General features: G+C 39.7%; 2 protein-coding genes across 2 annotated transcripts; both read left to right on the plus strand.

The window, feature by feature from the left end:
* Positions 1-847: 847 nt before the first annotated feature.
* scg2a (secretogranin II a) lies at positions 848-5644 on the plus strand. The gene is made up of 2 exons (XM_016242519.1): positions 848-981; positions 3483-5644. The coding sequence occupies exon 2, from the start codon at positions 3490-3492 to the stop codon at positions 5284-5286; it is 1797 nt and encodes a 598-aa protein (XP_016098005.1). The 5' UTR covers positions 848-981; positions 3483-3489; the 3' UTR covers positions 5287-5644.
* A 3698-nt stretch (positions 5645-9342) lies between these two features.
* On the plus strand, positions 9343-16849 carry dhrs12la (dehydrogenase/reductase 12-like a). The gene is made up of 9 exons (XM_016242502.1): positions 9343-9430; positions 12393-12526; positions 12898-12980; positions 13326-13421; positions 13997-14078; positions 14203-14264; positions 14332-14436; positions 16223-16313; positions 16686-16849. The coding sequence occupies exons 1-9, from the start codon at positions 9375-9377 to the stop codon at positions 16847-16849; spliced, it is 873 nt and encodes a 290-aa protein (XP_016097988.1). The 5' UTR covers positions 9343-9374.
* Positions 16850-18532: the final 1683 nt, after the last annotated feature.

The following is an 18532-nucleotide window of genomic DNA, read 5'->3' on the forward strand; positions in this document are numbered from 1 at the left end:
GTCCCAGACACATGCCATGTCACAGTCCCTGTCTCACACGTCTCTCCCCTCCTCTGCGGCTCTCCGCTGTGACTCATCGCTCGCCAGACGCTTTACAGATGAAGCCAAATCAACATGACAGAAACTCACAGCCAACCAGCGTATGTGTGCACGTGAGAGAGATGCTTTCAGCTTCCCCTGCCTCATTTTCAATATGCTTAAAGAATTTAATTGCTTTTTTGGCACAACGACAGCTACATGATCAAATAGAAGATGAGCTAACGAGTTCTCCCAAAAGCATTCTGGGCACACGGATCAAAAGCACCATCGCTCTTCAGTGATCGACTATTATCATAATATCACATTCAAACTTTAGAGCTTTCACTTTACATGATAAGAGAAGGTCATAATGAGTGGGTTTCTTCCTCACCAGGGGCCTTTTGGCTCTGAAACCTCTAATCATAGGCGCTCTTCTGCTTCTTTACAAAAAAGTACCATGGTAACCAGCAAAATTACAACCCTCTAAACTTCAACTAAAATGTAATTGCTGATTTTGAAGTACAAATCAAAGAGAAGCCAAAGTTATACAGCGAAAAAAGCTAATTGCACTTACTTACCATGTTAAATCTAATTGATGATCATGATGAAAATAGGTGCTTTTTGTAAGGGATCACCCATCCTGATGTGAAAAACTTTATAATAAGACGAATTCAATGTTATGCATGCGTAAAACCATTCGTTTTGAGTTTGTATGCCAAATTAATAACCTTGAATCGCCTGGAGTGCATGTGTGTGCGTGTGTGTGGCCGGTTTTGCGTATGTTGTTTCAGTGACGCACGAATCAGGTGGCATCTCTTCTACGGGCGGAGCTGTCCGCGGTGCTGACGAGAGAGAGACTCCGCGCTCGTGCGCACGGTGCTGCACAGCCATAAACACACCGAGAGCGCGAGAGCAATGCGCAACGCACTCACGACTCCCCGTTAAAACAGACCGAAAGCAAAGGTAAGAAGGTTTTTGCATTTAAACACTCATATGTGCGTTCTTTATGACGGAATGCATCACTTATATCTGGTTTATCTCTTTAGAAACGCGTATGGGCTCTGTTTTATATTTCAGCAACCTGCTGCGCAACCGAGAGACGCGTTCATAAACAGCGAGATGGAACAAAAAAGCATGCGTTTTAAAAGTTGTGGGGGAAAAAAGGTTTAATAAAGGTTCGACCGCTTCTTCGCAGTTTCTCGCGCAATTGTTATTTTAAAGCTCATTTGTGTTTATTTAAAATTCTACAAATCGTTCATTAAGAACGCTACGCACGCTTAAAAGCAAACCTGGTAACAACCTGACGGAAAATGTCCAAGTTAAAGTTCTACTCACTACATTTCCACTTAAAAATAAGTGTAGACATCTAACAGATTGAAGTGAGCAGGATGTCGTGCTCCGGGGCTTTCTCCTCCTCTCCGTTTGACGGCACTTTGCGGTTCAACAGCAGTGCGGATGCTCGTGCGGTCTCCCGTAGCAACGGGGTATGACTCATTTAGTCGAGCAGCAATTTAGAAACTAATGAGGTTTTTAGCTCAGGCTGCGCGCGCACTCTCTGAGTGCTCAGCAAACACTCATCAACAGGCTTTCAACAGATGTCAGAAAGAGAGAGAGAGAGAGAGAGAAACAAGCAGAGCGAGACCTGCGATGGTCACTTAAGCATTGTAAAGAAGACTGCAATAAGTTATCTGGGGCAGGTCTTTGTAAGAAGATAAAGGAAGAGTTCGTCAGGAGATAAATATTCTGTCATCATTTAATCGCAGTCATGTAATTCCAAACATGTGGCTTTCTTTCTTCTGTGGAACACAAAAGATGATATTTGAACTGTTTTGCCCATGCAGTTAACTGTTGTGTTGTTTTGGACCCCATTGACTTTCACTGTATGGACAACAACACTGAGACAATCTTTCAGGTTTGGAACGACATGAACTTAACTAGCTGATGACAGAACAATCAATATACATGAAATTGTTAGTGCGAACACTGTGTATGTGTTGCAAAAGGGTACAAAAGCTGTCACTTGGGTTGTACCTTTGAAACCTTTGTACCTCGAAAGAGATACAATACAATACAGACAGGAAAAATGTGCTGATAATGCAAGAGGACAATAGAAAACTGTCAGTTTATCAGTTAAAGTTAGTTCATTGTTGATTCAGTGATGTCATCGTCCAGCTCAGCTCAGTTCTCTTCCAATAATATCTGCGCGATCAACTCAACAATGTTGCCAGAAATTGTGTGCCTAGCTAAGCACGCCAGAGTGGCAAGGAATCAAAACTCCATCTGTGTCAGAAATGGAGAGAAAATGCCTTGGAAGAAACCAGGCTCAGTCGGGAGGGCAGTTCTCCTCTGTCCAGACCAAACCAGCATGGTGTGGTTTAATTCCAGGCTGCAACGCACGTCAGATTGAGCAGAGGACTCGTCTGGTTCTCATACACTCTTAAAAATAAAGGTGCTTCACGATGCCATAGAAGAACCTTTTTGTCTAAATGGTTCCATAAAGAACCTTTAACATCTGAAGAACCTTTCTATTTCACAAAAGGTTCTTTGTGGCGAAATAAGGTTCTTCAGATTATAAAAACGCAAGAAAAAGATGGTTCTTTAAAGAACCTTTGACTGAATGGTTCTTTGTGGAACCAAAAATGGTTCTTCTATGGTATCGCTTGAAGAACCTTTTGAAGCACCTTTATTTTTAAGAGTGTAGTTTTGAGTCGATGGCCGACGAGGTCTTCACAGGGCATCTGTCTCTAGGGTTCGTCTAGTTGGCATGGTCTCCGCTGACATTCAGGGCTGTAGAGGTCGTCTCTAGGTGCTGATCCACCTTCTGGTTTTGATATGGACTGGATCCGGATGACTGCAGTGACCATATGATCTGGATACGGACTGGATCCGTATGGCTACGGTGACCTCGGAATAAGAATAAATATAACTAATATTAGCGTAGATGCCATTCTTCTTCCGATGTAGCGAGTACATCGGGTGTTATGAGAAGTGTTCTCGGCTCCTGGCTCCTAATTAATGCAGCCTAAAAATAATTTAACAGATTTGAATTATAGAAAAGTGATTGTGTTTTATGTGTATGCCAGGTTAAAGAGATGGGTCTTTAATCTAGATTTTAAACTGACAGAGTTTGTCTGCCTCCTGAACAACGCTAGGTAGATTGTTCCAGAGTTTGGGTGCTAAATACCTAAATTCTACGTATTATCAAATGGCCAGAGTTTTGAGGTCGCAGTGGATGTGAAGGATGATAATGCAATAAGAGCTCACTCAAGTACTGGGGAGCTAAACCATTCAGGGCTTTGTAAGTAATTAGCAAGATTTTAAGATGTTATTGATGATTTTAAAATGGTGCATATTAGTACCTAATGTGTACATTATTAGTAGCTAATAGGTACCACCCCAGTGAAAGCTTTTGTACCTTTTTAATGAAAAACTGACTCACCATCTCTTCTCCCTCTCTCTCTCAGGTAAAACATGTCGTCATCATCTAGATGCTGTGCAACAGGGGTGTTCATCCTCCCCTCGCTCCTTCTTCTACCCCTTTTCCTTTCTCTCGTTTGTGGAGTTCAAGGGGCCACGCTAAGAGAGCATCGCCTAAGCGAAAGTGAACCCGTCTCTTATGGACCAGCGTCCCAGATCCGTCCTCCTCCGAGTGCCGAGATGCTCAGAGCTCTACGCTACATTCAAAGCCTCAGCCAGAGAACCCCACCTGATCACCTCGATGACCAGCAAGACACTTCAGACGGCATGGAGAGAGTTCGCTCCCTGCTACAACTGGCAGCTCCTGCCCGGTTGGATAGAGGTATGGAGGTGAGGGAGGAAGAGAAGGACAACACTCAAGAGTTGCTGCAAGCAGTGCTTACCACACTACAACAGACCGAGGAACACATGGTGCCCCAGAAAACCTCCCAGAAGGTCATCGCACCATCTCAACCTCGATACACTGTCCAACCGTTCCCAAGACCAAAGCAACAACTAGAAGTGGAAACTTCAGCTGAGAATTACGGAAGGACCTCGTGGGCCAATCCGGATAGCCAGAGACGGCACCGGAAGTTCCCACTTGTGTTTGAGAACGAGGAGGATCAGGAGCAGCCTCTCAAACGGACCAACGAGAAAGCAGAAGAACAGTACACACCCCAGAACCTGGCGACCCTTCAGTCTGTGTTTGAGGAGCTAAGTGCAATCTCCACATCTAAGGCCAACAGCAAACGGGAGGATGGTGAAGATGCTGATGATGCTGATGATAATGACTTGTACAGGCAGAGGAAGATGGTCTTGGAAGACATCATGGGATCTGATGAATGGGCACCTTTGGAGGAACAAACAGAGACTGAAGAAGAAGAAAGAGAGAGGCATGGGTTTAATCGCAACCTTGAGGATGAGCAAGAGGAAGAGGAGGATGAAGAGGACGATTATGTCAAAAGATCCAACCAACCCGACTGGTTCCAGACAGGAAAAGAGGAGGAGCCTGAGGACATTGCAAAGCTTGTGGACTACTATCTTCTGCAAATCCTAGAAAAGAAAGAGCAGGAGCAGCAGAAAAGACGAGAGGCCAGCAAGAGTGAGCAAGAAAGCGACAGAGAGGTGCAGAAAAAAGATGTGGATGAAGATGATGGAGAGGAGGATGACATGGAGGAGAGGGAAATTAGGCCAATACACAGCACATTCCCTGAGTCTTTGTCCAAGATAATCACAATCTCACAGAAGCTGCGAATCCCACCAGAGGAAGTTCTTGAGCTTCTCCATAATGAGAAGCAGAAGGATTTATTGGGAACCCCAAAGAAGTCAATGAAGACCACTCACAAGACCTTCGCCGCAGCACCTCACCGACGGCCACTCGAGACATCGGAGGGCAACAGCATCACCCAGGGCATCATGAATATCCTCAAGCTGGTAAATGCAGCACAACAAAACAACAACCGACCAACGCAACCGAAAACATCGCGTTATTATGAGAGGAAAACTAGCAGGGATGATTATGACGACACTGCCGGTGAGGAAGACGAACTTGTCAATTACCTGGCATTGGAAATGTTTGGGCATGGACAGAGACGTGCACGTCTGACGCCATTACGTGACAAGGATCAGCCCGTGTACGAACGCGGTGACTACTTCGATAAAAGCGTGCCAGAAAAAAGACCTGCAAATCACGAGAACGCAGTGACAGGATTAGACAACAACACAATACTGCAAATCCTGCGGTATCTGGATCCGGAGAGCGACGATGCCGACGAAACGGACTCTGAGGGGAAAACAGTCCCTGAAATGTAGCCGTGTAGATAATGATTATATTCATTGTTTGAAGTTTGTCATATAATAAAGTATTTTGAAACAAATATATCCCCTAATTGCATTTAGTCAATGTAGTGCTCCAGCTTTTCTCATTTCTTGTTCTGTATAGCGAGAAAAAAAAAAAAAAGTATTTTAGTAAACTCGACCAATTTGTTTCTTAGTTAGCGAATATAACAATGTAAAAAGTCACTGGCTTTACCTCTTTAACATATGAACACACACAGATTTTCTCCCTCCTAACAACGCCAGTTATGTTTTAAGTCAGTCAGTATCTTGTGCGTGTGATGAGGTCATGTGTGACGTGGCAGAGGTAAATAAAGCATTTGTTCACACCACGGTCCTCTGTGTAATGCTTCTCTCACTGCCGAGCAACCTCTCCATGACATAAAATCTTGTTGTTGTTTTTGGTGATTGGTTTCTGTTTCATGTGCAACCAGGATCATAACAGCCTGAAATGCATTTACATTTGAGTCATGAAAATTTGGTTACATATTTAAATGCATGTATAGAATAAGCTGTAATTATTCTACTACAATTCATACATTCTCAAAAAAACTTTTATTAAAATGCATTTTATTACTTTTGAGTCAATATCTTGGCCAGTCCTTGCAACACTTTTCAGATTAAAACATTTTTTTCTTTCAGTTACTGCCTTTGAAATAATTTATTTGAAAAACAAACAGTCGAGCAGACAGGATCAGGTTGTGTACATATAGTATAAACACATCTGTGAGAACATGATGAATCACCACCTAAAGAAAGCTTGCTTGTTTGTGTGTGTGTGTGTGTGTGTGTGTGTGTGTGTGTTTGTGTGTGTGTGTTTGTGTGTGTATGTGTGTGTGTGTATGTGTGTGTTTCACCTCCTGAAGAGAATCTGCCCCCTCCATTGATTTGGCCACAGACGCTTTAGATGTTTCCTGCACTTTTCCACCAATAACAAACTCATCCAGGATAAAGTAAGCTTTCTCAAAGTTAAAAATAATATCTAATTCACACACCTGCAACACACACAAACAGATATAGATGCCAAAAACATAAATACATGACTCTCACGATTCAGAAAACACATTATCATGCTCTTGATGACATAAAAATCTCAGAAGATGAGTAATATTACTCTGAACAATATATGCCATACAGTTCAAAAGTTTGAGGTTGGGAATATTTTTAATGCTTTGGAAAGAAGTCTCTATTGCTCACCAAGGCTGCATTTATTTAATCAATAAATACAGTAAAAACAGCAAAATTGCAAGAAGTTACAGAAAGCATTGTAATGAGGAGAAAAGCACATGCGATAAAAAGGTGACCTCTGACCTCCTGTAGACGATCTTCAGATCCCTCCACTGCAGGAAGTTGCAGGCCTTGGGCGATCGCGCCTGCACCATTTGTGTGATGTCTCTTATGATCTTTCTCTTGTCACGATCGCTGAGAGCCATGAACCATTTCTGCAGCCGTAGTTTCCCCTGACGACTGAACAGCAGCAGGATACGCATCTACAGCAGAGACACAAATTCCTTTGTCCTGAAAATGTCTGTAAGCATCATTAAGCTGCTTTTGGAAATGTGATGAACTATGTGTTGACCTGAATATAGCACAAAACACACACAGGTAAAATACCACATGCTTTGTCATAGTCAGAATGTCAAACAACGCAGGACTATCGCAGTTAAAGTATAACTAGGAATACAAACAAAAAACTAATGCTGAAATAAATGATATAAAATAATTTAACAATACCATTAATTTTATAATAAATACTTTACAATTAATTTTTATAAAAACAAAAATAAATAAATAAAAATAACACACACATACATGCTGCTTGGTCCTGCAGTGTGACAAAAGTTTTTTTTAACTGTTTATATCAGTAATATTCATATGCATTTTAATAACCTACAATCTTGATAATAATAAATAAAAACCAGGTTAAAAGAAAGTTAAGCATGCCAAGGTTATGGGTTCAGGGAACTCACATTTTGCAAAAATGTTTACCTTGAATGCATCTGCCATAACTCATAACTAAATAAAGCCCTATGTTTTTTTTTAGACTAAAAAATTACTACATGAACCATTTTACCTTTAATACCCTCTTAAAATTAAATATAGTTTCTCACTAATAATGTGAACATGAAACTGCAAATTTGTTTTTAACCAAGAAAAGAGATAAAAACAACAAACGCACCTTTGTATTTGTGATACAAGAGGAAATACAAATGTCCCTCTTATCAGCACAAGAACAGCTTGTGTGTGTGTGTGTGTGTGTGTGTGTGTGTGTGTGTGTGTGTGTGCGTGTGCGTGCAGTAAAACACAACAAAGGGTCAAATATAAGGACAGATCCCAGACAAACAGCTCTACAGAAGAGAAAACACAAAAAACAAAGCTCTATCTGACCTCACTCAGATTCGTATCTTAATAGTTAGGTTCTGTTTGTGATTGTTAATGCAAGAAAAAGGCAGCAACATTAACAAGAAGACAGCAGTTGCACACTCGTGAACCTCACCATCCTGAGACTCCCACAGATCCTAAACGAGCCTGCGTGGAGCGCCGCACGGGTTCATGTCCAGCAGCTCAGCCGGGACAGTCTCACCTCGCCCCGGCGTTGTTGTGTTACTGCTCGCGCACAGGTGTGAGCCAATCACAGGCGCGTACGGACAGCAGGGGCGGGGCTATCTGCATCACACCTGCTGGCTTTACCTGGTCAGGTGCAGCGAGGACATCCTTTCCGCTCCAGTAAATTCTCTTGAGATATTTTTAAAATACGATTTGATAGCCTAATTATTTATTCGTTATGACTAACCCCATTGTAACCCAGCCATACAAAAACAATAGCATCTAAAGATTATCAACGTATTAAACAGTAAACATTTTTTATATGGGTCTATGTTTTATTACCGCGATTCTGTGGTTATTATTCTGCAGTAGGCCTATTATTATCATTAGACTACCCTATACACAAGCATAATAAATAACTAGATATCATGCGACGTTTCACACAAAGGCTAGATCACTGCTGTCAATCAAATCGCTCGTTAATTATTTGAGATTATTAAACACACTAACAACTTCAGTGAACTACCCGGTGTTTTTCCCATCAACCTCTACAAACCCAGTACAAATCTCTGAACTCCCAAGATCAATAATTATAAAAAAAAACCTGAGTGTGTGGATGGCTGTAACAGGGTCATTTAGAATATAGGTGTGATCAAGTTTAATAAAAAGCCTATAATTCCTAAACGAAACCTCAGAAATTTGCGAAATGAGCCCAAATTAGGTAGGCATGCAATATGATTCTGAACAAACACTACATGCAAACTTTTATGGAGATCGGGCAATAGGTGGGGCTATAACAGTTATAAAGTTATTAAATAATTTTGATGGTGCATTAGCTGAAATTGCTGAAAATTGTCTTTTTTTAATCTCTCTAATGATTTAGACGGTTCCAGGCTTGTTTAATAACACGTAAGATCTTTAAATCATGCGCTAAAGACGCCATATTGAATTTGATGATTGTCTAAACCTATTTTATATATATAATTGCTATAGGCCTCCCAGATAGCACACACATACGTCTGCAAGATGTCTGTTAAAGATCTCTTCATCTGGAAAGCATCTGCTGTGTACAAACATCTGATAGACGTCTTTAAGATGTCAGTTTTACATACACTGTGCATCATAAACATCTTAAAGACATCTTCTAAACGTCTATTTGACATCTGATAGGAAACATCCTATAGACGCATTGCAGATGAGCAAGCACTCTAAAAAGATGTAAATGCAGACGTCAAATAGACATCTCCGTGATGCACGTGCGCTATCAGGGAAATAGATGATCTTATATTTTCTTAGCTATTATCAAACTGTCAACTACAAAGGTATTGCTTTGAAACATCAGAGGTCTGACAGTCAGAGGCGTGTTATTTCGTTGATTACCGGTAGAGGGCAGAAAGCGTTGGCAGCGGAGAGTGGCGTGGATCTACGTGCACTCATGTGACCCCGGTGCCGGTTAAAAGCACCGGAGAGCATCCGCGATCACAGCGGGCGACCTGAGCGACAGCGCGGGTGTGAGAATGTCTCTGTACCGGAACTCCGCATGGTTCCTCAAAGGACTCACCGAATTCACCAAGTAAGAGCTGCACTGCTTCAGAAATCTCACAACACCTTATTACAATATTAACAAACATAATGCTTAATTAATACACATTCAAATACATAATATGATGTAATATAATTGGCTACTACTAATATAACATAGGCTAATATAATATAACGTTACATAATTCTCATGCAATATTTCATTTAATATTTAACATCTATAATTATGATGTTAAATAGCCTATTGCATGGGTCAGATTTCAGTTATTCTACTACAACTGTTTATCTCTTATTTTATAAAATGCATTTAATGCATTTTTTGTAATTTTATTATTATTTCTGTGTTTATTAGGTTGTCTTTATTAATAGGAGTTTTTGTATAATGGGCACTGAGAAACAAATAACAAATAGTTTTGACCTCTAAAAAATGCTGGGTTGTTTCAACCCAACTTTGGGTCAAAACAGTTGGATTAAGTTTTTTAATTACATTTTTAACACTAAAGTTGGGTTAGTCCATATTTGACCCAAAGTTGGGTTGAACCAACATTTTTTAGAGTGTAATTTATCAAAATATTTGGACATGTCCAGCATTTGTCTGTAGGCCTACTTGGATTTTTAACCATATGATGCAATAATTCTTCAATCATAAGGGAAAACGTTTCTTAAAGTTTGCTTTTTACTTCAAAACATATGAATCCGTTTTTCTTCAAAATGATGCAAAAAAAAGTGTTGCACATCATAAAACAGTGACAACATAAATCATGGCAAGGGTAAAAGCTTTCAAAGTCAGTTTCTTACATTTGCAAAACTAACTTTATTTTTTAGACGGTGATATAATAAATGGTGCACCGAATATGTTCAAAAAAACACAAAAAGTGTTGTTTTTAACACATTCTGCACTCAGGGTCACATGTTGCTTTTCGTTTTCCATGAAATCCAGTTTTATAAAAATGATTAGCCTGTAAATTCTTGGCAGTCAGAAAAACACTCAAAACGTGTCATCTCACTGCTGCTGTTTATCTTGCAGTGGCCCCTGCATCTGTTTTTTCCTCCTAATACATTGTCACCCGGGTCAACCTCTCACGTCCCATAATGGGACACACATCACCCTTAACAGTGCATGCATTTACTGAGAAAAGCTTGATTCCCCCCGGCACCTCCTCGCTCCTCTTCATCCCTCCGCCTGGCCTGACACGCGTGGACAAAGCCAGCCTTTGAGATCGGGTCAAGGGCACGAGCGCCGCCGATGCCAGGAGCAGTGCTATCAGAGGACGCACTGATAGCTCGCTCTCATTAGCTAAGCGATGACGCAAGGTGGCACATTAGGACAGGACTTCTCGAGTGGTTTCTCTTCAGGACTTTAAGTGGCAAATGAATACAGAACCTTAATTTTACAAAAGCATACAAAAATCAACACAGAAACACATTCCCAGCTAACAGGAAACGTTTTCAGAACTTCCCTAACATTCTGGCAAGGTTCTCTTAACATTATGAACAAACATTCTTGCAACGTTAACAGAACTCTTGTTCAAAGTTATCTGGTGTTTAATAATGTTCTCAAATCAGCACAAAACATTATCTGTACATCATCATTAATGTTTTTTTTTTTAAATGTTGCTACTTGTTACTTTTGAATGTTCTCTGAGCGCTCTTGGACATTTATTTCCATGTTTGCAAACTGCTAAAATGGAACGTTCCACTTAAAGGGTTAGTTCACCCAAAAAATGTAAATTAGCCCATAAATTACTCACCCTCAAGTCATCCTAGGTGTATATGACTTTCTTCTTTCAGACGAATCCAGTCGGAGTTATACTAAAAATTGTCTTTGATCTTTTAAGCAGTTTCATGGCACTCAGCGGGTGTTGCATGCATCATTCAAAAACAAGTTAAATAAAAAGCGCCTATCCATAAAAAAAAGTGCCTCACAAGGCTCCGGGGGGTGAACAAAGGCCTTCTGTAGCGAATCGATGCATTTTTGTAAGAAAATATCCATATTCAAAACGTCACTTTAATCTAGCTTGCGCTCACTGTTGTACACTGGAAGCAGTTCCGGGAGCATGACGTATGGGGTCAGCGTTGCGCATGCGCCGGTGAGTCTCGTGAAAACAACGTTTGTTAAGAGGAGGAACAAAGGAAGCAACGTTTCCTTACTTTAGCAAAGGAAAACCAGTCTCCTCTTGGCTTATATCGAAATCCTCCGACATTCTTCTTTACAAATCCTCGTTTTGTACTTCTAATTAGTGACCGTTGTTTTGTTTTGATCTCTCCCCTGCGTTTCCGCGTGCGTCATTTTATGGATGGGCGCTTTTTATTTAACTTATTTTTGAATGATGCATGCAACACCCGCTGAGTGCCATGAAACTGCTTGAAAGATCAAAGACCATTTTTAATATAACTCCGACTGGATTCGTCTGAAAGAAGAAAGTCATATACACCTAGGATGACTTGAGGGTGAGTAATTTATGGGCTAATTTAAATTTTTGGGTGAACTAACCCTTTAATGAAATTTCCCTCGCATTCTGGCAAGGTTTTCTCAAAGTTATAAACAAACGTTCTTTCATTAACGTTACTAGAACGTTCATTCAAAACTATCTGGGCTTTAATAACATTCTCAAAACGTCAGCACAAAAACATTAAATCATTCATGAGATGTTTTTTCAGAAACGTTTTAGTTGGATGTTCATCTAACATTTTTTAAATGTTGCTACTTGTTTCAAAACGTTCAGGGTACATTCTCATTCTCAAAATGTTCCTGGACGTTTTAACTGTTCAGAGAACTTTCAGAAAGAACATTTTCATTATTTAATGGGACCGTTAATAAAACATTCTTAGAACATAGTTGGGTTTCTTGAAAAAGTGTGATGTCGAATAGTTCAAAGCATGCAAAAAGTGAACTAATTACTTCACTGAACTAATCTAGCAGTGTTTTGTGACGTGCGTGCACACAGGGAACCCTGTGACATTTCGAGACTAATTAAATGTGTGTGTCACAGGGGGGCATTTCTGTCAGCGTCTAAAAACTTTGTTGAGAAGGACCTGGAGACGTCAGTGGTGGGCCGATCCTTCCTGATCACTGGAGCTAACAGCGGGATCGGGAAAGCCACTGCCATGGCCATCGCCAAGAAAGGTGTGTGTTGGAGAAAAACAGCAGTGGTTGGTAAAATAGAACCTGACCATGTGGTTCATGGTGTATTTAGGTTCTTCAAATGCTTTCCATGTTCTTATGTGAATACAGTTGCTCTAAAAAGTATTTGGACACAGAAAAATGTTCAAATGTCATTGCATTAGATGACAAAACCCAGAATCTGCAAACAAATTATGCTAGTCCTTTGATTTTCTTTGTTGTAGCTTTACTTTTGCTCTGCATTTATGCATTTTATCTCATTTTATTTATCTGCATTTATGCATTTATCTAAAGCAATGACATTCAGACAGTGTTATTTAAGTCTCCAAACACTTTTTGTGCCGCAGTTTAACCAGTTAACCCTCTTCTTCAAGGTGGTACGATCCACATGGTCTGCAGGAACAAGGACAAGGCGGAAGAAGCCAGAGCGGAGATCGTCAAGGACTCTGGAAACAAAGTACGATTGTGATTGTTAGCCTGCAGTTTAATAGTTAAAGGCGCTGATTGTAACACAGCTGGCTGTAGAAGCGTCCACCACCGTGGCACTCTGAGCAAGTCATTTAACCTCAGGTCACACCAGGAGAACCGAACCTGCAGTAGAAATGAGAACGCAGCTGCTTAATGAAGAATAATGTAGTAGTTTGCAAATAAGTTACCGTTTTTACAGAAGTCCACTGAATCATTGAAATGACCCATATATTTATCTACACGCTGTCTGAAAACAGATTTACATCTGCAACTGTTTCTAAAGCAAGATGTTCTAGTAAAATACGTGACCTTTGGCCTCTGTGTTTGGCTGCAGGAGATCTTCGTGCATATTTTGGATCTGTCCGAAACCAAGAAGGTGTGGGAGTTTGCGGAGTCTTTCAAGAAAAAGTACAAAGCCCTCAATGTCCTGGTGAGGCTTTAAAATGGCATATACACTACTGTTCAAAGGTTTGGGGTCAGAAAGTTTTTTTTTTATTTAGAAATGTATGCTTTTATTCAGCAAGAACATTAAACTGATCAAAAGTGACAGTAAAGACATTTATAATGTTACCAAAGATTTCTATTTCAAATAAATGCTGTTCTTTTGAACTTTCTATTCATCAAAGAATCCAGAAAAAAATGTGTCATGGTTTCCACAAAAATGTGAAGCAGCACAACATTGATAATAATCATAAATGTTTCTCGAGCAGCAAATCAGCATATTAGAATGATTTCTGAAGATCATGTGACACTGAAGACTGGAGTAATGATGCTGAAAATTTATTACATTTTACAATATATTCACATTGAAAACAGCTATTTTAAAGTGTAATATTTTCACTGTTTTTGATCAAATAAATGCAGCCTTGGTGAGTATAAAATAATTATTTCAAAAACATGAAAAAAATCTTATTGACCCCAAACTTGAATGGTAGTGCACCTATATTTTGAATGGTATTACCATCTAATGGAAGTAATGAGAATGTGGTTGGTTGACTGTGACAGATCAATAACGCCGGCTGTATGATGACTAAGAGGGAGGTGAATGGTGAGGGTTTGGAGAAAAGCTTTGCAAGTAACTCTCTGGGTAAGTGAGCAAACAAAACCAGCTCGATATCACCTCAGGACTAAAAGTCTTTCCTACTAACTTTATAATAAATAACATCTTTAATACCTTAGATTTCACCTGATGTCTCTGTTGTGTTCCTCAGCCATGTACATCCTCATCAAGAGCCTCATTCCTCTGCTGGAGAAGAGCCCTGACTCCAGAGTGGTGAGTAAACCAGAGGCTGAGAGCGGCAGACAGAGGTCAGACGGTCACCATCTTTCCTCTCTTTCAGATCACAGTATCATCCGGTGGGATGCTGGTGCAGAAACTGCGAACGGGAAACCTGCAGTCTCAGAGGGGCAGATATGACGGCACTATGGTGTATGCACAGAACAAGGTATATATGTACACATAGAGAGTCCAACATACAGAAACACTTTGCTTTGATGCCATTTGCAAGTTTAAAGGTATAGTTCACCCAAAAATTAAAATTAGATGTTTATCTGCTTACCCCCAGGGCATCCAAGATGTAGGTGACTTTGTTTCTTCAGTAGAACACAAATGATGATTTTTTAACTCCAGCCGTTGCAGTCTATCAGTCTTATAATGCATGGCAATGGTAACAAAATCTATGAGAGTAAAAAAAAACATGCACAGACAAATCCAAATTAAACCCTGCAGCTCGTGACGACACATTGATGTCCTAAGACACAAAACGATCGGTTTGTGCCAGAAACCGAACAGTATTTATATAATTTTTTACCTCTAATACACCACTATGTCCAACTGTCTTTGAGCGCGAGAACGGCATCCGGTGCGTGAGGTGTGTACGCGCTCTGGCGTAGTTTACGCAAGCGCCGGAAGTGATCTCTCGCGCATATACGTCACTCATTGTTTACACAGTGCACAAACATTGTAGGTACGACGGCTAATCAAAATAGTACTTACTTGCACTTACCCGGATTGTTCAAACTGACTTAAAACTAAAAGATTACGTTCTCTCACTTTCCACGTATTCCCAACTTCTGAGCCTGCTCGCCTGAAGTTATGGTTGATTGCTCTTCGGCTGGATATCAACACACCCATTAACATAAACTCCGCCAGAGCTTATACACCCCTCACGCACCGGATGCCGTGCGCGCACTCAAAGCAGTTGGACATAGTGGTGTATTAGAGGTAAAAAATTATATAAATACTGTTCGGTTTCTCGCACAAACCGAGCGTTTCGTGTCTTAGGACATCAATGTGTCGTCACGAGCCGCAGGGTTTAATTTGGATTTGTCTGTGCATGTTTTTTTTACTCTCATAGATTTTGTTACCATTGCCATGCATTATACGACTGATAGACTGCAACGGCTGGAGTTAAAAATCATCATATGTGTTCTACTGAAGAAACAAAGTCACCTACATCTTGGATGCCCTGGGGGGAAGCAGATAAACATCAAATTTTCATTATTGGGTGAACTATCCCTTTAATCATTTATGTTATAGAGGTCATTGTTTGATTACTTGAGTACTGCAGTTTAGTGCATTTTAACTACATTTTGAAAATCGAGTCCCAGTTTAGGGATTGATTGGTAAGATTTTTGTAATGAATGAAGTCTCTTCTGCTCACCAAGGCTGCATTTATTTGATTAAAAATATAGTAAAAAAATAGTAATATTGTGAAATATTATTATAATTTATAATAACTGTTTTCTATGTGAATATAAATTTAAAATGTAATTTATTCCTGTGATCTAAGCTGAATTTTCAGCATTATTACTCCAGTCTTCAGTGTCACATGATCTTCAGAAATCATTCTAATATGCTGATTTGCTGCTCAAGAAACATTTCCGATTATTATCAATGTTGCAATGTGTGCTGCTTCATATTTTTGTGGAAACTGTGATACATTTTTTGTAAGAATTCTTTAATGAAAAGAACAGCGTTTATTTGAAATAGAAATAACATCATAAAAGTCTTAACTGTCACTTTTGATCAATTTAATGCATACTTGCTGAATAAAAGTATTAATTTCTGTCCCCCCAAAAAATCTTACTGACCCCAATCTTTTGAATGTTAGTAAAAAATTACTTTAAAAAATATGCATGACTTTTGTCTCACTGACTTCAGTAGCTGTTTGTTACTTATTCTTGTGATGTCAGAAGTGACTTCTATGTACATTTTTCTGTGTGTTTCAGAGGCAGCAGGTGGTGATGACGGAGCAGTTTGCTAAAGCTCACCCCAACATCCACTTCTCTGTGATGCACCCCGGATGGGTCGACACGCCAAGTATTTGCACACACACAATCATCCTAAATTTAAACCGTGCATGAATGATTATAGATGCATTTTCAAAATGCTACATGGAATATTTTTCCTTTTAAAAATTGGGTGAACTGCAAAAATGTGATTCAAATTGAAAAAAATAGTTACATCACCTAAAACATGCCGTGTCCGCCAGACATACATTTTTACCTTCAAGCTTGCTGTTGTTAATTTGTCAAATTGCATGTTGTGTTATATACCTTGAATGCATTGGTCGCTTTGGATATAAGTGTCTGCCAAATGCATAAATGCAGATATTTATTTATCATTTATTCAGACTGATTTGATGATGTCTGATCTTGATGGATTCATTCATTCTCGCCTCTCGTTCTTTAGCCATTGCAAACGCGATGCCTGATTTCCACAGCTCTATGAAGGAGCGTTTGCGGACACCGGAGCAAGGGGCCGATACGGTCGTGTGGCTCGCTGTGTCCGAGGCGGCTGGCAAGAATCCCAGTGGGCATTTTTTTCAGGGTGAGCAAACACACACCCACACATAGGCAGCAAATGAAATCTCATGAGTGACAGAATGCAACTCCATGTGCCACACAAACAGCACAACTAATGTTGAAGCACACGGGAGCCACAACTGATTGCAAGAGAGCTGCATTAACATGTTTCTAAAGTAATGCTCTAATATCCATAAAAGTGCATGCATTTTTAAAATTAGATTAAGCAACTTTTGAATTGATGTTTTTAGGTATTGTTCACTTTTTTGTTAAATATTAAGGCAGCATTGCATCTTTTGCAAAGATAGCAATCTCAGAATGCATTGTGACAAGTTGCTTGGCAATATTCTGACAAATGTACTGCTATTTCTTTTAGTACTGAAAAATCTGAATAAAAACATCTGTGTAATTAGAAACTACACAATATTTGTGCGTGTTATGCATCTTAGACTATGCTATGAACGTTTATTTCCAGAATTTCACGTTTGTATCTCACAAACTATTTTCTCAAAGTTCTGACTTTGAGTTTACATCTTGCAATTTTAATCTCTTTTTTTTCCCAGTAGATGGAGTTAACATCTCACAATGTTTTTGCCCGAATTTTTTAAGTCAGAATTGTGAGATGTGAACTCGGAATTCACAACTGCATGATGTCTACTTGATGTCATGTAAACAAAGTCAGAATTGGAAAATGTAAACTCCGAATTATGAGTGAAAAAAAGTCAGAATTGTGAGATGTAAACAAAATTATGAGGAAAAAAGTCAGTATTGAGATGTAAACTCGCAATTACGACTTTATAACTCGCGGTTGGGATAAAAAGTCGCAATTAACTTTTTTATATTTTTATTCCGTGGCGGAAACAAGCTTCCATAGTTTCTGCATGAGCATAGCAACATGCAAAAGTCAAATTGGAATCAATTATGTGTTGACTTTCCTGTGGTGCACAAAATTGCTGCCTGTGTAGAGCGTTCCAAACCAGTCCCTTATGAGGCACCATGTCAGTTAGGATGCTCCCTTAGAAGGCAGCTGCCTATGTAGGCAGTGGGCAATGAGGGAGCGCACTAGGTTTTGGAACCGAGCTGCTGTCTTTCTCTCCATCTCCTCCAATAAGGCATCCATCTGTTTCCATATGAAACAAGTGAGCCTTTCAGGAGACAAAGAATGGATGAAAGACACTGATGAAAGCAAGAAAAGCATGAGCAGTAGAGAGAAGACGAGGAGAATACAATGTGTACAAAGAAAGACTGGACAATGAAAATGAAAGAGAGAATCAGAGCATAGCAAAAGGAGGATGAAAGGAGAAGGAAAGAGCGAGAAAGATCAAGAAAGGGAAAAGAGAGTTGGCGGAGCTCCAGTGCAGCTGTAGTGGGCGGAGCTTCTGTGCCAGACACGGCCGGCGTGAACTTAGTGACCTTATGACCTTTTGGGACTGGGAAAACCAAACAGCCACTACTCAGACTTTAAGGCAAGACTACTGGTGAATAGAGTAAAAATGAACTAATAATAATAGATATCTTCAGAGTTTTCTCAAGTTGATTAATCGCAGTACATCAGGAACAGTTTTTGTATTACAAGTTTTATGAAATGTAAACATACTAATGAGGCTTTAGATAATAAAAATGCACTAATTTGCATAAATGTCCAGAACATAAATCTGAACATTGGATAAAGCCAGGTTCAAAATTCCTGTTTAATTTTAATGACATATTAGGTTTTTACAGATGGGATTTTCG

This window comes from Sinocyclocheilus grahami, unplaced genomic scaffold (genome assembly GCF_001515645.1).
Source record: "Sinocyclocheilus grahami isolate Dianchi unplaced genomic scaffold, SAMN03320097.WGS_v1.1 scaffold661.1, whole genome shotgun sequence".
NCBI classification, from domain to species: domain Eukaryota; kingdom Metazoa; phylum Chordata; class Actinopteri; order Cypriniformes; family Cyprinidae; genus Sinocyclocheilus; species Sinocyclocheilus grahami.